Below are 21,617 nucleotides of genomic sequence, written 5' to 3'. Positions count from 1 at the left end.
CGATATTCACTTACTAAATATATTTTAAATATTTATTACAATTTACAGTACATATATGGTGCTACTTTACCGCACTAGTGCGATAATTAACACATTACGTAACTATGTCGAACATTTAAAGGGCCATATGTACTGTAAAACGTTGTACGATACATGTACGAATAGGTAATTTGCTATTTTTCGCACTTGTATCGTAATGTACTAATAATGCAAGTGTGGTAAGGTAAAAATCTGACAAAACTTTATTAAAACACAGATTATTAATCTGACAGAACACTTTTAAGTTAACTTATCAGAATTGACATTAAATCTTCTGTGAACCATACAATTTTGTACAAAACGACAACTTACAAGAAAGTAGACCAATAGACCACGTTCAGTATAAAGAAAGAGAAGGGGAAAAAGAAGCGAGAGAACCGATCGATGTATATTGCAGTCTCTCTCCCGTTGCAGCAGGTCTCGTATTGAGGGAGAGAGGCGGAGGTACTGGCGCGGGGGTCCACGGGGTTTGGGAATATGTGCTGAAAAGTAAACGAAAACGGTTATTAACGGTTAAACGGTTAACGGCAATGAAAAGTAAGCATTTCCAAACGATGGTGGAATTTTAAAATAGGTATAATTATTAAATATTATTAAATAATTATTATACGTGCTACGTGCGTGGGATTGAGATTCTTATTTCTAATTTACCAGTGCTCTAAACTACGTCGAGACGGTTTTAAGCTGTATATAGGTACCTACTACCTAAGTTAAAGACAGAAACTAGATTTAATTATCCGTGACTGTGAAAAGACAAGTCATCTTTTGTTCATTGTCTTTTGTTTTCCTACGTAATTATATGTATAACCCCGTTAGAAAGCCAACTCATATGTTTTCGATTTATATTGCCCCATCACGTATAATCGTTGTAGCCATGTACCCATGTACTGCGGTTCACCACTGCGACCTTGAAGAGCGGAACTACTGATATGCCGTCGGAAAATTTCAAAATTGCGAAATTTTCATATAGATAATCATTGGAAATTTCTCATATTTTTGTATGGGGTATTTTCGTATTTAATCTTAGATTTAATGTCAGTTAATTATCTGGACGATGGTAAACTGACCTTAAACGCGTCTAAGTCCCTGGACAGGTCTTCATCAGAGTACCCCTTCATAGCCTTAGTAGCCACCGGGCCCATGTAGTTGTTCACCACCGCGAACTCGAACAGCGACAGAAACACGAAGACAGAGCAGGACGACATCCACACGTCGATGGCTTTCACGTACGAGACGGGCGGCAGGCTTTGCTGCGATTGGGTGTTTTGGGTAGCTGGAAAATGAGGCAAAAATTGTAACACAACTACGGTTTTTCGTATAGAATCACCTTCGGTTTGATTTAAGGGGTTATTACATCTACCTTTTTCTCGGACACTTTCTTCTGAGACAGACAGAGAAATGTATATATTACTATCAGCAGCAAGATAGCAGAAAGTGTCCGGCGATAAAGTAGATGTAACAAGCACTTTGTATGTTATGATCACGACCATGACATAATACGGACATAACATGGCCACTTACTGTGTTCACCAGCTCAGGGAGCTATGAGAAACCTATGTTAGGAGTTTCTCTTTGCGCTCAATTGGTGGTGGTGATATTCGTAAGTAAGGCATCGGGCAGAAATTGGATCAGGAGAGCTGAAGATCGACGTAATTGGTATGCAAGTTTGTGCAGTGGACTGACAACCTGATGATTAAGAATCACAACTAAAACGCTTCTAAAACTCGTCTAACATCAAGAGACTATTAACTGGAATGACTTCTGGCTTGATCCAGAAGGAAATTCAGAACATGAAGACGATGAGCGCCGAGGTTATATATGTAGTTAACGTGAACAGCGAGCCAGGCAGCGAGGTTATATGTATATGCAGGTAGGTGGCAACCCATCCAGCACGGGTTTTATAATACCCTTGACGCTTTACAACCAAACACTTTCAAAACTTACCCAAAGTAAGGAGACTAGTGACTCCAAGTGTGACCCTGGCTGGGATGGCTTCAGGCTTGATCCAGAAGGATATCCAGGACATGACGACGATGAGCGCCGAGGGTATGTATGTGTGGAACAGGTGGTAGCCCAGCCTCCGCCGGAGGTTGAACACTATGGCTAGACAGGTGAAGTTTCCTGGAATAAGAGATTAATGCTTAATATAGTTAAGTATAGGTAGGTATACGGTGTTGCTTTTAGTATGGATCAAACGAAAATTATTGGCTTCGAAGATGAATGGTTTTCTTGGTGACCAAAAAGTATCCATTGTTACAGCATCTTTATATGTTGCTGTTTTTAAATTGAAAAATCCTAGCTCCATTTAAACTTGAACACAAATCGTAAACTTGAATGTTTCTTCAACTGTCCTGAAACCTTTTAAGTTTGAATTTTAACTACTCTAGAGCTACACTGTCCTCGACTGTCGCCCGAAAAACCTTTACCCGTTTCCCCTAACAGAAATCTTAAGCTGAGACATGAGCTACTTGTAGAAGCATGAGCAAAAAGACGTTTACATGACGTCCAAACTCCCTAGCATAGATACATACCAGTTTACCAGTTGAATATTCGATAATGCAGTCGATAGTGTAGTTGTTTGATATGTCGAAATGAGGCAACTCGATGTCCGGGTTGACCGTTGACCACCAACGGGTGTATCAGGTTCCGGATGAATACTTAGGTACTGCCTATTTTAAGAATATTTACCAGTAGAATACTCGATAGTACAGTCGCTAGTATAGTTGTTCGATATGTCGAGCTGAGGCAACTCGATGTCCGGGTTTACAACCAGCGGATCCGTGAGGTTCCAGATGAACACCAGGTCGTGGACGGTGTGCGACACTGTAACAGGGGAAATGGTAAACGACGACAAAACAGTCGTAGTAAATTCCACCACATCACAGGATAAGTGATAACATTTCATACAGAATGGCCACATTACACTACGGCCTGAATAAAGTTACTTACATCTCTCCAGCGGCAGTTTGACTGAAAACTCACTTCGATTGGCTACGCGATGACAGAACGATTAAAATGCCGGTGTACTTTTCAGTTGTACAACGTGTGCTTTTTAAGTTCTAGTAAACAATTCAAATGTTTACTTAATTTCATAAAACAGTATCTGAATCATTTGATGCAACGAAATAAAAAGGAACGAGACATTTAAAGTAAATTCATTATTTTTTTGGAAATATAAATTTTATGTACGGAAAGATCGGGAAAACTTACGGCTTTCGATCATTATGGAACAGCTTTGCGTGTCGTGGGGGTAGGACTCGAACTTCATCGCGCAAGATAACACCAGCGTCAATCTGAACAAAATACAATCAGTTTACGTATTTGAAGAATAATTGAGAAGTTAAAGAAGTCTAGTAGGATTTTATGCATCAACAGATATAGTGTCCGTAATTGGACATTTGCAGGTCCTTTGAGCCGGATCAACCTACGAGTCTGCATTACCAGCGGCAATTATATACGGTCCACTGCAGGGCGCAGGTCTCTTCTCACAAAAGTATTATTTATTTATTTATATATCTGCATTATTTACCTTCAAGTTAAATCTCTTTGTTAGATAAAGAAAATTATTGCATTAGCAATAGGTACTGCTTGGTTCTGTGTGGGCCAGATCAGTTTCATCAAAAAACTTGCCAAAAAATTACTTACTTGGACATATAAAGCAGCGTCTTATCATGATACAACCACAAGTAATGATTTGGTATGCTCATCTCATGGAAGGTCACTTTCTTGGCGTTCTTGAAAAAGCAGTCTGGTCTCCAGATCTTGTTGAGCCATTCTACGTCCAGGATCCGGTACTCCTCGTGCATGTTCTCTGGCAGACGGAGGCGAGGGTCCCGCCAGGATTGAGCTAGGAAGACATCTGCTACGTACGTCTGGAAATGGACAAGAAAAGCTGAACGATCAGGTAGATCATTAGGGTTGGATACAAGCAACGAGCGAGTTGTTGACTGTTTTATTTGGGGCGAGTTTTAAAAAAAGTTCTTACTCTCAAGAAATCTACAATAACACTGATGTGGTACGTACAACGTCGATTCACAAGAGCTGGCATGAATGGAATGAATGAGTACATGAAGATATCTATGTCTGTATCACATTAACCAATAAAATAGTGGCTCTGACTGTATACCGATATAGGTGTCACTCATATGGAAATTTCGTTCATTCCATTCGTGCTAGCTTTCTTGAATCAGCCACACAATATACTATAGACAGACACACAAACAGACATCGGGACAGGTGAAACTAAATAGCTTGTAATAGAAATGAACTCACCATACTCTCCTCATTAATGGAATCCAAGGACAGCACAGTAACATGAAAGTATACTATAGTAGGCTGCCCTAATAACTTCGGAGCCCGATTTTTATCGTAGTACTTGGCTTTAATTGGCAGGATATCCCGGAGGGACAGGCTGGATTCCGACTTCAGTTCTATCTCTTGGTACGATGAATTTGTTCTGGAAATGCAGTCAACCCTGGATGAGCGGGATTGCAGAGAATTAATCCTACCTTGTTTATTTTTAGAATAGGGACAAAAGGCAATTAATGTAGGTACTAGAGTAAGTTACAGCGCAAAATTGAAAATGATATACATCCTTTCACAGGATTCGAACCTGTGACCTGCCTCGATCTTGGGCTATCCAACCAATTGAACTATCCAAGCAATATCAAAGTGTATGAAGGATTTAACACTTTTAACTCGCGTTTTGAACACATATTTAATTATAAGAACGGGTCTATAAAAACATTAAACTGTGAAACATTAAACACGGGTAGTGGCAATTAATTTCCGTGTCTACCCCGAACATTTTTATAAACAAATTTCGGGTAGTTTAGTGTTGTAGATCTCCGTTGACATTTTGCTGGGACGTCAGTCTTTCCGTGACCACAGCTGTGGTGCAACTCAGCTGAAACGTCGGAATTTAAGGTAAAAACAATGAAATCAAATCGCGGTAGACCCGTTCGTATAATTAAATATGTATGAAGGATTGACGTACTTAAGGAGATATTTATGAAGTAAGTTAAGTTACGAAATATAGTTTGGAAAATTCAGAGGGAAAATTTTTGAAAACCCAAAACCATTGCATGTGATAAATTTCGTAATTTCAGAAACTAGCTATCTGATATAGATAAGTATGAGTAAGTAAAGATACTTACAAAAAACTGACAGCGGCCTGCACTTTTTCCGCATCAGCGTTTCCCTCAAGCACGAAAGAGAAGAGAATACCACACCACGCCACTCTAAAGTTCATATTGACTACGTGTTCCATTCACTTTAGTTCACTTTCATCTAAATTCTAATGTTTTGTCACCTTTGGAAATACTTCATACTTGCTTCGGAGTTTCCTAACTTATGAGAAAACGGACATTTTATTTTTCATTTATCATGCTTTGAAGGTGGGTAGTTGTTGTTCTAAGAAGTGTGCAGAAAATGATACGTTTCTGCACTAGAGCATTTTACTTTCCCAGTACGTTTTTTTTTCTGTTATGACGATAAGCAATTAAAATTTGATACTAAATGGATTTCCATTCTGATATTTAACTCCCCATTCCATAAAGCACGATACTTTTACCTAAATTGTTAATTGAAATAAGAAATACTACAAAAGTTTATACTTAGTTGTTTTTTTTAATGCACATATATTTTACTTTCCTAGTATTCGAAATGAAAAGTTTTTAACTCGGGCCAAAGCCACCATTTTAGTCTCGGACTAACTGGCAAACTACCTCGACAGAAATGGGTGCCTTTCATCCCTTGGTGTTGGTTAACAATCTACTATTACAGTTTTATTGTAAAGAAAATGATTACTATGCAAAGAAAAATGTACCTAAGGCAAAAAGTACCTTTAGATATGTCCACTGTTGCATTTATTGCCCATGAATTTGTATTAATTTGTAATTTTCTAGTAATCAAAATAAAATCTGGAATAGGTCTAAAAAAAATTGTACGCAGCACCTCACAAGGCTTTAGCAACAAACTATGATCCTATCTGATATTAAGACATACAAAAATTCCACTTTCGATATTATTAAATAGAGCAATGCTGCAACTAGACCCAACACATTAACCATAGACATAGACGACAGTCTATGTTTGATAAGGATCCTGACCAAATTATTAATCAACGTTTTGCGTTTTTATCACACCACAGACATACGAAAGGTGAGGCACTTTAAAAATACCTAGCTTGTTCACAAACACCAAAATTAGTAAACAGTATTTTCTATCCTATTTTATCAAGCACATCTCACTTATCTATTTCTCAAAATGTCTGATTTTCTATATAAAAAAGAAGTCTTACAAACACTGATTCAATTACGGCTTTGTCGCCTTTCAAATTTGTCCAACGAATGGCCACATGACGCTAAATCTAATATTTTACACTGCATTGTCTTACATCACGCTCTTTCTTACCCCTTCCTAGCTATAACTAAAGCTGTAGGTATAACAGTGCTACTTGGATAACAATTGTAGGGCTTCATTTACTTAATATGTACCTTTTTATGTGGAGTGAATGTCCAACCTAAGGGAATTGGAGCAATCAATGAGGGCAAATCTTAACTACGTGTTGAGATTTTTTTCATTATTCAGACTGTTCAGACTTTTAAGATTGTGGCATTGCCACAATAATAATGATTGATGAACGTTATAAGACATTTATTTAGCCCTAAATATTCATACATAATATGACTGACACATACCTATTAGATAAGTAGAGTACCTATATTACCCTATGGAGGAACCTGGTCTTCAGCAGAAGGACATGTCACGTATCCTCAGTATTGAGGGACCGACTGAAGAAGATTACCACTAAGTCTACCTTTAACTATAAGTAGGTACAGACTAAATAATGCCGTTATTCATAGACGCATTACAAATCCCAATTTGCCAATTAACAGCTAGTAATCATTTGTTTTAATCTATTTTGACTTATGTATTTGTAAGAAAGGGATGAACATAAATTAACTGATTGAAACTTATAGTTTTATGAAGAAGGGGGTCAGGCCTTAATCCTATGAGTTAATACATGCCGCTAGATATAATATGTAGGTGGCAGTGTGAATGCTTTCAGAAACATTTTTGTTTACTTATGCAAAATGAGAACCTATTTATCCATTGACTGAAAAATATTAGTACTATACCTTCGCTTATAATACCTAGGTACCTATAGCTTTTACTTTCACGGTATTAACTATACCTAGGTTATTAATTTAGCACAAAATAGATGTCACTGCTGTGTTCACTGAATTCACATTTTATTTGACATTAACGTCATCCGTTTAAAAATACAAAATCACAATTTTCTTCAGTCTGTATCGAATATAAAAGATATAACTATGTATAGTAAACATACAAACGCGATAATAAACAACATTTAAAAAATTAAAATGAACACATATTGTTGATAATGGTAACACAACGAAGTAATAACATAATTTGATACAGTGGGGTGAATAGGACCATGAAGTTACTAAGTTTCGTTAGGTATGTGATGTTCCGTTTTGACCGAGCAAAATCATAGCTAGGGCAAAAATGCTTTCGTATGTCCGGCTGGTCTTCTCAACAGCGGGGCTAAGATGGACGGCTGTCTATCATCATTTGTCACCATACCTGTCACGCTCTAACAAGTACGTAAGTGCGAAAGTGACCCATGATGTGACAAGTGACAAAAACGCGACCATGATACCGGTGCTGGTCGCATTTCTTGGCCGATTCTCGTAAATTTTTGTGAATAGGCTCGACAATTTTTTTTGTCGATTGAAAATTTTACAAAATGGCGGAGCTATGATGGTTCGTTTACAGCTCACAAAGCCATTATTTGGTAATGATAGACTGAACTCTCTAAATTCTCGCCAACAGAATTAGAACCTCGAGCGCAGCAAGGGACTCGAAAGGGTACAAGATGTAAAAAATTGTTGGTGTCGTGTTTGCACATATAACTTTTCACTTCAGTATGAATAAATTTAAATCACATTTACAATACAATAATTATGCACAGTTAAGGGCTGAACCCTCTAAGAGGTGAAGATGGAAATTTTGTCCCGTGGAGCGATGACAGAAAGAAGCCGCAGAGATGTAATATTTAAGTCCACTAATGTTCACATATTTGCTTGGTTTGCGTTCTTTTTCCACACACTTCGCACACAACCGATAAATCGTACTCCATTATATTTCCTGGCTCTGTGTCCGCTAACAGGATTAAGCCAGGGCAGGGTGTGGCGCGTCTGCCCAAACCTTGAGCCACTTGCTATCACCTTCCTTGCGAGAATCGATCCTGATTCAAAGGTGCCGATTCGATTTACGATTCCTTTGTACAAAGGAATCGAAGTACAGTCAAGGGCATAAATATATATACATTCCCAAAGTATCAAAAATATGTCTCCGCTCTCACACAATAAAGTCGTGTTCACGAGCCATTTGTCTATAGATCGATATTTTTGCCTTCAACTGTACCTAGTTTAGTTAGATCAAAGAGGATATAATAAGATAGAGCGGTACTGTCATAGTAAATTTTGTAACCGCTGTAAATTCACTGCCATCTATCGACATACTTTAAAACTAAAAATGAAGATTTATAAAAATACGTTAAAATGTATTTAAATATGGATAAATGATTTTTTTATTTGTATTAATTATTTTTATATGATTTTGACCCATGTTCTTTCACTGATATGCGTTAAAATTATAAATAACAAACGAAACAGTCAACGCCCTCTATACGAGTGTAGGCCAAAACTAGTGGCGCCCTCTGATCGAGAATCAAATTTTCGTGATTTTCGAGGCACGTTTTTTCCTTAGATTGTATCCATCTATTACGGAGTTATATCTATCTTTGGTTAGATAGTCATCATCAATAGTAACGAATGAAACTAGGCGTCAAAAGTAGGTATCTACAATTTTCTAATAGCTTTACATAAAGGGATGTGTCTCAGTTGTCTCACTATGTTAAAGAAACAGAGCATGGCGATAGTTTTAAACGTAAACTGTGCAGATATATTTATATTTGTAAAATTATTAGGGGGTGGCAGATACTTTTGGTGCGTTCTTTTATCCGCTAATATTGATTCTGACTGTACCTACTTGCGCGGTCAACATTGAGATTTGGTACACTTTAAAAAACTATAAAAAATTAAATAACTTAAGTTACATTGACACTTGTCAATTAAATCCACTATACTTAACTACTTACAGCGGATTTCATTTATTACGACCTTGGTTGTAGCGACCATTCGGCTATAGCGACGTAAATTCAAAGTCCCATGAATTTAAAGCATACCTACTTTAGTACATATCATATACAAAGTTTATATACGTAGTTATAAGTTTGTAAAAGCCACTAGATATAGTTAAGTAACTGTAATTTAATTTAATTATCTGTATTTGCTACACCCTATTCAGGGTCCATGTGATACCATAAGAAATATGTAAATACTACCCAAAAATGTACCATGGAAGCAAGAAATAAATGAATACTGAATACTGAATACAAGTACAGAATAAATAATAGTACTAGGTACAGAACAAAGAGGATATAATAAGATAGAGCGGTACTGTCATAGTAAATTTTGTAACCCCAGTAAATTCACTGCCATCTATCGACACACCTTAAAACTAAAAATGAAGATTTATAAAAATACGATAAAATGTATTTAAATATGGATAAATGATTTTTTTTCATTTGCATTAGTTATTTTTATGATTTTGACCCATGCTCTTTCACTGATATGCGTTAAAAGTGTTAAATAATAAACGAAACCGTCAACGCCATCTATACGATTGTAGGCCAAAACTAGTAGCGCCCTCTGAACGAGAATCAAATTTTCTTGATTTTCGAGGCACGTTTTTTCCTTAGACTGTATCCATCTATTACGGAGTTATATCTATCTTTGCTAAAACAAACCTTTACGTTATGAGGCACTGAAGCTCCCCAATTTTTGTTTTGCACGGGATGGGTGACTTTCTGAGTAATAAATAAAATATATGAATAATATAGCAAATAAAATTTATTTACTTCATGTAAATCAGTATAACCTATAACTGTATATTAACGTAATAACGTGTATCTATACAACATAAAATGGAAATTGGTTTTTAAATTAAAAGCCCATGATTCGATAATAATCTGCGTCTTAACGTTAATAAAAATAACGCAAAAAAAACAAATCTCTTCAGTCATAGATTTGATTTGAACACTCATGGCTCAGTTCTGGAGCGCATACTTAAAATCGCGCGAGTAGTCACGCGAAAATTAGGATGGAACAAAGCAGGGATGTTGCGGATGCAGAATCTTTGACATCCGCGGACGCGGATACGGATGCGGATCCGCCCCTCACGTCAATGTCAAGATTATATACATAAAAAACCGGATAAGTGCGAGTCGGACTCGCCCGCCACCGAGGGTTTCGTACTTTTTAGTATTTGTTGTCAACAGAAACACATAATCTGTGAAAATTTCAACTGTCTAGCTATCACGGTTCATGAGATACAGCCTGGTGACAGACGGACAGACAGACGGACGGGTAGCGTAACGGACAGACAGTCGCGCACAAAACGGCCAGTGTAGACGCGCCTCGCGCGTGCCGCCTCGGCCGAGGCACGTCTAAAAATGTCGATACAACACGCGCCGTTTTGTGCGCGAAGAAATTGCCTCGCGCGTATGCTCGCTCTGTGTGGACTCGGCTAATCACGAACAATTTCGTAAATTGACCCGCTTGTTCCTATCTCTATCGCACGCGTATAATTATATGGCTATCCCGCTCGCACAGTGTCATTGACCGCCGGCATCATGAGCGGAACAGCATATTATAACTACGCGCGTGCGATAAGGATAGGAAATGGCGGGTCGATTTGCGTCCTTACTTTATTGTTTCGACATGTAGTCATGCTAGTCGCGATGTTTCCAAGAAATACTTTGCTCGGCAAATATATTGATAAGTCAAGTATCATAAGATAAACTAAACGTTTTGTGTCGTATCTAAAATCATCATACTCTCAGCATTCCTTTTCCCCGTCCCATATATTTTCTGGCACAAATCATAGAACTTCCATTTGTTCAATTCTTCAGGACTTTCTTTTATAAGAGTTTTGTACTGAGTCCTAACTTCGGTCATCTTTTTAGAGCAAACGAGAGCACTCTTCTTGAGAATGTCCGCGGCCTCCATCCAAAGGTAACTGCGAACAAATTTGGGGTTTTTGAATTTTTCCAAATTCGCCAGATACCAGCTAAGTAGTTGTTCTGTTTCCTCATCAGTCCATGTTTCCTCTTTGATTTCTAGCTGGTCAGGTTTCGGCTCGTTTTGTATATCGCTCGTAAGAGCAGATTCCTTTGATACGATTTCCCTTAAAATGTCAGTGAAAGGATTGTCTTCTCCTGCGACTTTTCCTGTGTGAATATCGAAATTCTGCTTCAAATAGTTAATTTTTCTCAATATATTGTTCAAAGGCTCTGAGATGTGATTGGCCAGTTCTGTCCATAGGTATTTATTCTCAAACTTGGGACTCACGTATTCTTCTACATGCTCTAAATAGTATATCAACGCTTGCTGCACTTTCTCATCAGGTAGAACAACATCTGTGTAAACTTTATCTCCTTTTATAGTTTTCTTTTGCCCTGTTTTAGTGAATTTAGGCTTCATAGCTACTATTTTCTCAAGTAGCGTGTAATATGGCGTCTTCTTTTTGTTAGGATCAATTTCATTGGCTAATTGTAAATGATTTTCTTTCAATTTCGCAAACATTTTTCTACAGGATAATGGAGACATGTTTAATTTGGCTGATATTTCCTTCCACATATCTGTTGCAATGATTTCTTTTCCTCTGTTCATTCTCAAATAGTTAATATAGTGTATCAGCAATGTCTTTTTGGTCTTTTTAGTCCATTTCTTGACTGCTTGTTGGTTTTCTGTTTGGACTTGTACGTAGGGCTGCATGTCGCCATTTTCAGACATGATTATTTGTGCGTTGCTCATTTCATTTATATCTTGGCCTTCAGGTATCACGATTATACATTGATAGTCATCATCTGTAAAAATAAAGCATTATTAGGACCGTATCTAACAATTTCCAATAAAATGGAATACTTTATCTAATCTACAAAAGTATAATAATAATTAATAAAGTTATACAAGTACCTTCACCAACATATAAGGTTTAAAATTAAGTGAAATAAGCTCTAATGGAATCAAAACTATATTGTGATAGAAAATTAAATAACAAAAAAGGTTTTCTCTTAAATCTAGTCTTCACTCAACTTCTATTTCTATGATATCTGAAAGACATAATGATTATGATAATGATGCAAAACAGCAAAATAAAAAAGTGATATCAATATAGATCTATACAGATTTAAAATTACCTTGTGCTTCCATTTTAACATCAGAAAGACTTAATTCTTCATATCCGTCTCCATTAATTTCAATTTCTTGTACAATTTCCCCCGTATCGTCTCTTGCACTGTAAATCTCATCAAACATATTGAAATACTTCCAACTGATTTTAACATCAGGATTCCTAGTTTTCATTGTCTTAAGTTTTCTGTAAGATTTCCTCAATTCTAGCAACTTATCACTGCAAGCGTCTTCCAATTTACCAATTTCAGCGGCTAAAGCCGACCATTTGCTTTTATCCTCCAGATTAGAGTTGATATCATAAAAATTCTGCGAGAAATAAACAATGAGTTGCTTAATTTCTTTAGCAGACCAGTCTTCCTCGTCATCAGTGTCTTTCTTGCCATTCCGCAATTTGGACTTAATGGCTCTGTATCCAAAGACCTTCTTGCAATGCGCGTAATACGGCCAGAGGATAGGTTTCTCAGGCTTATTGATTTCTCTTTGGACATATTTCGTGTAGACTTGCTTTAGGTTTCTGAATCTATGTGCACACTGGGTTGCCGAAATGCCTATGTCCTTAGCTAGGACTTCCCACAGAGCTAGCTTCTTACGGAAAGGAGAGTTGAACTTATCCTTGTTTTTCTGGTAGTACTCGAGTATTTTGAAGGACTTGGAATCGCCGGGGCGGCGTTTGGAGCGCTTCATGAAGCCTCTCTCGTCGTAAGATTCCTCGTCTTCTGATATCATTTCGTCGAACTCGTTTTCGTCGTCCGATTTGATTTCGACTCTCTTTACTGAAAAAAAAAATCGTAATGGAATTAGAAAGAGTAAAAAATTAAACAACATTAATTTTTATCAAACAGTGCAAGCAATTTTTCATATTAAAGGAAAAATTACAGAAAAAGATAAATACGCACGCTTCTGGTAAGCTTTGGTATCTCAGTTTGTTAAAAGATCGATCGGACTCTGACCGGTGTTACTAAAGGTCGCAAGTTCGGGTCTTGCTCGAAGCGGTGATTTCTTTCCATTTTTCCTTTAATATTAAAGTTTTAATTGAACACGTTCTACAACTATAAATTAGAAACAAAACTAATTTAGCTCTCGCTTACAAGTCCTACAACAGTCGTTTCTAGTCATAGGTTCACTTTCAAAATCCATCTGATTGACTTCCAATACAAGATAATTTGAGGCTGTCTTATTAAAGAGACATTCCATAGATCATTAAGGCCTGCTTTCAAATCTTTAAATGTAAAGTTAATGTACTTAGAGAAGACTGTCTATCAGGTAAGACCATCTAGAAGCTATTTCGTCGCTTCTAACGCAAGAGCGTTTATACACATACTCCACTTAAAGAAGGTCGGTAGAACAGAAGGAACAAATCTCTTCCTTTCTAAGGGTCGTATTCCAACTCTCAAATTTCTTTGTCCAATGCGCATTGCGTCTCACTCTCTCATTATGCAAAATGTGAGACGCAAATACACATTAGGCCAAGACATTGGACAGATGGAAATTGGAATACCATCCTAAGCGAAGTACGTATTCAAATACAAATACGTTTTTGCCCTATAATGGTCTTCCGGGCTTCCCGACTAAAACATTTATATGTCGGTCTTCTCCACATTGACCTTAGTTTGAAATAACGGACTTACCTCCAACTTTTTCAGACTCCTTCTCCTGATCCTGCAACTTCTCATAACCATCAAGAAGCTGCGTATCCATACCATAAACAAATATGCAGTCAAACAACTCAATATATCGCCAGTCAATTTGCATGTCAGGATTCTCCTTCTTATCATCCAGAATACTCTTATACAGTTTTGTTAACTCTTTCCACTGCTTTCTACAAGCGGCAATAATCCTCCGTAGCTTTTTCGATATAGCAGCCCAACATACGAAATAACAAACAGAATCTTTAAAAACTTCCACATTTTCATAGAAGAATTGCACCAATTCATCCAACTCTTCAGTTTTCCACATGTCATTTTCAGTGGCTCTAAGGCTCTTGGTAGCTATTTCTAGCTGGACGTCTTTACAGATGATATTGTCGAATAAAATAGCCAGTGGCGCTCGATTGCGTATTTCATATCCACCTTCAATATATTTACTAAGATGCTCCGCCCTTAATTCCTCATATTTAGCTTTGCAAGAATCAGGACTTTTGTCGATCAGACGCCCAACCTCATTCCACAGGAAACTGTTTGGAATGGTTTTATCTTGAAACTCTTGGTAGCAGTCAAAGTAGTATTTTACAAGAACAGTCAATTCTGTTTGATTCCAGATGTGTTCAAGAGATTCTGCCGGGACTTGTTGATATTGTTCTATACGCATTGGAGGCTCATATTTCTGCAGTCCATGTTTTTTCTGGAATTCTTCATCTCCTTCAAAAATCTGATCGAACAGTTTCATATACGGCCAACTTATAGAATCCGGGCCTTCCAAGTTTCTTTTCTCCAGTAACCTTACATAGTTACTCTTGAAATTCAAAAAGCGTTTATGCCAGTAGTCACCATCATCTGTACCTATCTGTAATGCAATGTTTTGCCACAAGTTCCTTTGTTTAACTTTATGGCTGCTGATCTTTTTATGTTTCAAGTATAAGTTTAACATTGCTTCTACATTTCCGTCCCCAGCATGTTTATTAACCTTTTTGACGACCAAAACGCCTGTATCGTCATTAGATCTGGCTGGTACTACAGGTTTAGGTGTCATTTTGGCTTTTTCCTCCTCTAAAACAGCATTGACATATTTGTCATCATAAAAAGCTTGGTGGCTGAGTTGGAAATACGGCCATATGACATCGAATCCCTTCTCTTGTTCTATACGCAGCTGGGTGTACTTTCTTTTTAAATTCCGCAGCTTCATTTCACAGCCTGCATGGTTCTTGTTTGAGAGCATAGTTTTGCATGCTACTGTCCATAGATGCTTTTTTGTTGTTGCTCCTCCTAGGAAAGAGGTTTTATTGTCAACATAGAATACTAGAAGTCGTTTAGTTTCATCATCAGTCCATTTGTCCTTGGACCAGGCGTGGTCCTCCTCCATTGCCTCTTCATAGGGAATGCTGGATTGCTCCACCAGATAGGTATTATCTTCTTGAAGCTGAGCTACTTGCTGTTGCTCAATGTTTTCAATAGTTGTCACTACTCCATGTTCTGTTGTGCCATCTTCTTCTATAAACAGAAAATAATTGAATTAAAAATTATTATTATTTTCTGTGTATCAAAAATATTTAGTAGCTATGTGTAGTCTGTAATGTCTGTATATGGGTCAATTTGGTGGCTATCGGCAATCACATATAATTGATTTCGTAGTCTAGTCATGGCAGTCACGGATTGATGAATTTCAGGAAGCGTATGAATTGTGAAGCGCTTTAATCATTAGGGCCTATGCCTGTCCCGACAACCTATTTTGTTAGGAATGAATTCAAAGTAGTTGCAATTTGGCAGGTTGCCCAAGCTCCCAAGAATGTCAACTAGAGACAGATTAGTATAAATGCAGCTTACCCACATTCAAAAATAAAATCTACAAAATTTTGTGTCCATAGGCTGCGTTCATAATTGTAATTTTCGTAAACGCTTTTTGATTAATTAAATAAAAATATTTAGTATAATTTAGTTTTAGACTTAGGTAGTTTAATTACTAGCGCACGCAACTCTGTAAACTAAATCTTGCGACTGTTTATTTTACTTTTCTGTCCATATGCCCATATGTTTGCTGTGGTTTTTTGGGCCGTATGCTTGTTTGCCACCGACGTAGTATAAAAAAAAATATTTTGTAGAAATGGCATCTCACTTCCCTAGCAATAAATTGTAACTAAATCTTCTTATCCTTCTGTGCACACATGTTTAAGAGTTATAGTCTAGATCTGAACTGTATGCTAATACTGTATTAATTTCTGCAATTGTCTGTAACTTGTTTTGTGAGCCAAATAAATAAAATAAAAATAAATAAAATTAGTATGTAGGTTTTTAATAGTCCTAGCAGTACACCCCGATATTCTGTAAAATGCTGCAAATAGTGTAAAGTATGAATATCGGTACGATTGATCTTTAGGCCAATTGAATCAATTTGACCCGTAGCACCAAAAAAAAGGAGAGGAGTTATGACGTCATCTTTTTTTTGTATGGGAAAAGAAATTTTTGTTCATATTTCAGAAAAAATGGTACCATTTACGTTTTTTCAAAAACCATCAACTATTTAGACTCAGAATCACGACTATCACGAGTACTATTGAATGAGACAAAGAAAAAATACAAATTTTGGGTGTCAGTTTTGTAACGGTTCAAAATGTATGTGAAAATGCGTTACAAAACTGTTTGGGGACACATTTTTTTTTCTTTTTAAATCAATAGTCCTCGTGATTCTGAGTAGAAATAAACCAAAAGTTGATGGATTTACGAAAAAAGTAAACAGTACACTTTTAAGTGAAAGTGCCCAGATATGTCTATATTATGTATGTAACAAGTGTACTTACCATCTACATAAAAAAGCAGTATTTCCTCATTCGGCTGCATTTCCGTCTTTACAACAATTTGCTGCTCCATTTTGGATAGTCTGTGAATAAGGTTTTACATTTAGCTCTTTGAAACACTGATAACCATACACCATACCCCAGGGTTTTGGGCGCAGGAAGAAAATTTTATAAATAATTATAAGACATTCTTACACAAATTGACTAAGCCCACAGTAAGCTCAAGAAGGCTTATGTTGTGGGTACTCAGACAACAATATATATAATATATAACTATTTATAAATAATTAAATACATAGAAAACATCCTGACTCAGAAACAAATATCCGTGCTCATCACACGAATAAATGCCCTTACCAGGATTTGAATCAGTGCCATCAGGGTCAAAGGCAGGGTCACTACCCACTAGGCCAGACAGGTTGTCCGTCTTTCCATGTGTTAGAGACCTGCGTCTTTTGTAGAGACTGGAGAGAGGGAGTAATCATACAATAAACCCTGTTTTCTTTACTGTTACTACTGTTACTGTAAGGACTTGAGCCTCGAACAAATACTCGCAAGAAAGTAGCAGAATATCATGATTGCATAAGGGACCATTAGAAAATTGTGTCACAATACTACTTGATGGTGACACACACACATACACACACACACACACAGACAAACTTTTTCTTTAATTTTTCTTTCTTTAAATTAGTTAATTTCTTTAATTATTACTTCTATTAATGTCACATAGTTTTTTACTTAACCTTTGGTTGTATATTGCGAATCCGGCTACCACGTGATAGGCATAGCCTAGTGTGGGGCCACAGGATAATATCTAATGTTATTAAGGTTTTTTCTTATAAATAAATACTCTTATTCTTATTCTTCTTACATTACACAAGCATTATCCAAACTATGGGTTGCAACCCATTGGTGGGTTGCGAGCGAATATTGAGTGGCCCCAAAAAACCAAGTACAGCCAAAGATGAACGTACTGTCTGCAATTTCCACTCATTTATAATTGTTAAAAAAATAACTTTGATGCCTATTTTGGGGAAAAGATGAAAAAGCTTGAATCGTTAAACAATAAAGTTTTCTGTGAGGGAAACATATTAAGACAGTATTAAGTAGGCTTGTGTAGTACGTGTGCTAAAATCAAAAAGACACGATTCCCTCCACTGTACTATTCCCGACCTATAGACCGAACTATTCCCTAATGATTCTGCTCTTAGTACTTTTTAGTACACTACACGCGAACGAAACAGAATGGGACCAATTACCGAGGAGTGACAATGACAGCAAAGTGATCCAAATGATCCAACCAAACCAAACTAAAACTAAACGTCGACTCTCTCTGTGTACTAACTGTACTAAAACCTAACACCGTTATGGATCAATGCAGATCTGAAATAAATGATTTTTATTTTATTTTTTATTTATTTTTTTAAAAGACCGAACTAGTACAGTTGTGAGATTGTACTAGTTGGGAGTGATCTTTTCAGTGAACGAGCATGCACAACTCTACTATTAAGCAGTTCCTTGACCTTCTATTAGAACTTGGGACTCTCAGACTTACCAGAAAACTTTATTCTTTATTCAAACAAACACAAGTATAAGTTTACAGCGACCTACGCCAAGACACTTATACTGTTAATACATAGTCAGTATCATAAACATGTATACATTTTTCGAACTACGAGTATCTCTAGGAACTTAAATTAAACATACATACTACAAAGTTACATAGGTAGAGTTTAAAAAAATCCTGACACTACTTTGTAAGGACGGCCACTTGTCTGCGAATATGTCTGCGTTTTGGATTGAAGCTAAGAAGTTATTTAGTAATTCTATTGCTCGGTACGTGGGTGCGTTTGAACCGATTTATGCCCCCTTTTTAAGACAGCTAAGAGGTGGGTCACGAATTTAGCAGTTTTGTGAGGTGGGTCGTAACCCAGTCAACTTTGGGAACCACTGCATTACACAATACACGAAGCTTAAATGGTCCTCAAGTCAGCATTTATTTGAGTGATAGGTATATTATATTTAGGGTTGCCATCTCTAAAATGTGGTAACCAGGACAAGACGCGTGAAAACCCCGGATTTTAGAGATCAGAGCCCGTTCATGTCAACAGGTTTGTCATGTCTCGGTGCCGCATGTGTTGTGGGCAAAGACATTAAACTTTTAAACCCGGACTACAAATGAAGCCCGGCCCGGACGCTCCCCGGATGCCCTCTAAACTAGGACAAATCTGGGGAAACCCGGACAGATGGCAACCCTAATTATATTTAACAATATCTATACTTGAGTCATAGCTGGTTGCCATGAATTTAAGCATTCATTTATATATCTAACAGTGCTGCTATGCTAGCCACACCTATGTAAGTATGTATATTTTCACACAGCTTCCATAGTCAACCAATACTAATTCTAAGCCACTTTGTACCTTGTCACGGTAAATACTAAAAAATATGAAAGCCATGCAAATTTCATGTAACAATTATCACCCTGAGAAGATCCAAGTGGTCAGTGCTAGACAACAGCGGCCTTTAGAGGACGAGCTCTAGGCCTCGCTAAGGTGTGCAACCCAAAGCTATGCAATGGTTAAAGACCACGTCTGGTGCCAAACTAAGTAATAAATAAGCAATGTAGGCAGTGGGCACCATTTATAGAATATTGATCGAATCTGCGGCATGAAACCGGCGACAGGGCGATACGTGGGCCAGGCTTAGGTAATCAAAATATCATAATTCGATACTGTTTGTAAATGAATCTGACCAAAATATTTTCCCTGTTGCTTACAGAGCCGGATGCTTACTCGGCTACGTAAGATATTTTATTACTGGTGTTCTCTTGACTACTCTTCATAAAGAATCAACCAACCTTTTGTAATGTAATCCTCTAGTCTTGACCAAAAATTTTCACTTGTTCAGCCTAGCATCGGTACTCCGTAACGCTGAAGTATTAATATGGTATTAATATATAACTTTTTCGTGCTAGCATCAAAGTATACCGTAATAAAGCCAGTACTCAGATTATATTAGTATTAGCACCTTTGTTAACTTACCAAAATAAGGTTTTAAATTTTGACAGTGGCGGCGAAGTCGCCGGCTTTGATCTGAATTTTTGTTGAATTGTTCACAAGAAGCGCAGCAATGCGGTAGAAATATCGCGTTTTTGTTCTGTATCGGCCATTTTGGAACATAGAAGTGAGCGTTCCAACTAGCCCATACAACAACAAAGTTTTAGCAGACTAAGCAATTATTTACGTTCCGTTATAAAGTTACGTTACTTTAATGTTAAATAAATGTCCCAAAACCATTAAAAATCCTATTATTCTAAGCATTAATTTACCTTATAAATCATAAATCTTTACTTTCAATAGATATATATAGTACTTTACTTACAGATCTTAGGCTAATATATACAGGTCCAATTTCAATGAGTTTTAGTAAAGCAGGCAACATAAAGTCTACTTGAACGTAAGTTTTATATCTCAATACACTCGAGTGCAAAAGTGAATTGAAGGGTAAAATAAATTCTACAGACTTTGCAAAAAATCGATCGAATGCCGCAATGTAAAGCAAATCGCATGCAATTATCGGTGATCGTTGTAGAGGTCCTAAAGCTTAAAGGGATATCTAGACAAGACAATTTTGCGCCAATCTGATTAAATTGTCTGATCAAATCAGGCCGTGCGGACGCAAACGCCAATTTGACTCGCTGATTTCGATCGCCGATTATGTCAAATACTCATTACTGATAAAATGGAGGTGCGGGCGCGAGAAAACCAATTTTTGACTCGCGTTTGGGGGCATTTTTTTAATTTAGAGCGCTCAAATATCACCATAAAACTAAAATTGGTGATTAAATTGGAGATGACGCCAATTTCTTTTCTGATCAAATCGATCCAAGAACCAACCGGATCAAGAACCAGGAAAATTATACTCACCACTTTCTTTTGGGTGCTACGGTGCTTAGCGTAGTAAAACACAGTATGATTCTCTCGTCTATGTTCGAAATGAGACAATCCTGGGCCAAACTATATTTAAAAACCATTTAATAAATGAATTTGATGGAATGAAGAAATGCTAACACTAATAGACAGTGTCGGCACACGCACAGCTACAGTTTCTTATCTATGTACTCACTTGTACATTTCATGATGCACCCGGAATGAGGTGAAACTCACAGATGGCCTACCGCGAACACCGAAGTTAGTAGAGCATCTTTCTCTTTTACTCCAATTAAGGCGTAATTAGAGTGACAGAGATAGTTCGATTTTCGCAGTTATAGCCCAGACTATATTGGTTCCAACTGGAACCGAAAGTGAAAGAAGGCTGTAGTCTATGGTTTGGTTTGCTCATTTTGTATCTAATGACATGTTTTGTTGTAAAACGATCTACGTTCAGCTTTGCTCCTTTATCCTCATTTACCAAGATATCGTGGAAAAGCCAGCGAGCTATGGTACACTATCGATGTCCACGGCATGAGCATGTCGTTACCTGTCAAGTCATGGTGGAGTCGTGGATCGGTGAAAACCTGGCTAATGAACTGATTTGTAAAACTTGCATTTTTATTATGAATTTTGGGACAAGCTTTTTTAATGAAACAAAGATTTGTAAATACAACTTTTTTTTACTTCTCATGCTCCTAAAGTTCGACTTTAAGTCGTGCGTAGACGACATAGAGTTGCTTATTATGTTTTAGAGCATAAGGTAAAATCATCTATTACGATTACGACCCTTATTGACTTAGCAAAAGTCCAAAATCTGCCATACAAACTGCCAGCCTTGCCGGC

General features: G+C 37.1%; 2 protein-coding genes across 3 annotated transcripts; both read right to left on the bottom strand.

Moving 5' to 3' along the window:
• Positions 1 to 52: 52 nt before the first annotated feature.
• LOC134751422 (glycine receptor subunit alpha-2) lies at positions 53 to 6,393 on the bottom strand. Of its 2 annotated transcripts, none has more exons than XM_063686825.1 (9): positions 6,341 to 6,393; positions 5,196 to 5,388; positions 4,312 to 4,513; positions 3,685 to 3,911; positions 3,250 to 3,332; positions 2,728 to 2,862; positions 1,984 to 2,160; positions 1,107 to 1,312; positions 53 to 521 (listed from the first exon to the last, which is right to left on the bottom strand). In XM_063686825.1, exons 2-9 carry the CDS (start codon positions 5,306 to 5,308, stop codon positions 348 to 350), a joined length of 1,317 nt encoding a protein of 438 aa, XP_063542895.1. In that variant the 5' UTR covers positions 5,309 to 5,388; positions 6,341 to 6,393; the 3' UTR covers positions 53 to 347. The 2 variants fall into 2 exon arrangements, with proteins under 2 accessions (XP_063542895.1, XP_063542896.1); XM_063686826.1 differs by having other exon boundaries at positions 4,312 to 4,495; positions 6,341 to 6,392.
• A 4,587-nt stretch (positions 6,394 to 10,980) lies between these two features.
• On the bottom strand, positions 10,981 to 20,035 carry LOC134751500 (uncharacterized). The gene is made up of 5 exons (XM_063686918.1): positions 19,884 to 20,035; positions 16,840 to 16,919; positions 14,018 to 15,535; positions 12,395 to 13,162; positions 10,981 to 12,061 (listed from the first exon to the last, which is right to left on the bottom strand). Exons 2-5 carry the CDS (start codon positions 16,907 to 16,909, stop codon positions 10,995 to 10,997), a joined length of 3,423 nt encoding a protein of 1,140 aa, XP_063542988.1. The 5' UTR covers positions 16,910 to 16,919; positions 19,884 to 20,035; the 3' UTR covers positions 10,981 to 10,994.
• Between the last annotated feature and the right edge of the window lie 1,582 nt (positions 20,036 to 21,617).

This window comes from Cydia strobilella, chromosome 22 (assembly GCF_947568885.1).
Source record: "Cydia strobilella chromosome 22, ilCydStro3.1, whole genome shotgun sequence".
NCBI lineage: Eukaryota > Metazoa > Arthropoda > Insecta > Lepidoptera > Tortricidae > Cydia > Cydia strobilella.
This window is presented reverse-complemented; position numbering and strand designations above follow the sequence as displayed.

Excerpts from the sequence above, each read along its gene's own strand:
- LOC134751422 (XM_063686825.1), bottom strand. The coding sequence starts at position 5,308 with ATGGAACACGTAGTCAATATGAACTTTAGAGTGGCGTGGTGTGGTATT. Across the intron at positions 4,514-5,195 it reads CAGGCCGCTGTCAGTTTTTT|GGTTGACTGCATTTCCAGAA; the intron begins GTAAGTATCTTT and ends CCGCTCATCCAG. Across the intron at positions 1,313-1,983 it reads CACTAGTCTCCTTACTTTGG|CTACCCAAAACACCCAATCG; the intron begins GTAAGTTTTGAA and ends CTCATTTTCCAG.
- LOC134751500 (XM_063686918.1), bottom strand. The coding sequence starts at position 16,909 with ATGGAGCAGCAAATTGTTGTAAAGACGGAAATGCAGCCGAATGAGGAA. Across the intron at positions 15,536-16,839 it reads ACTGCTTTTTTATGTAGATG|AAGAAGATGGCACAACAGAA; the intron begins GTAAGTACACTT and ends TTCTGTTTATAG. Across the intron at positions 13,163-14,017 it reads GGAGTCTGAAAAAGTTGGAG|TAAAGAGAGTCGAAATCAAA; the intron begins GTAAGTCCGTTA and ends TTTTTTTTTCAG.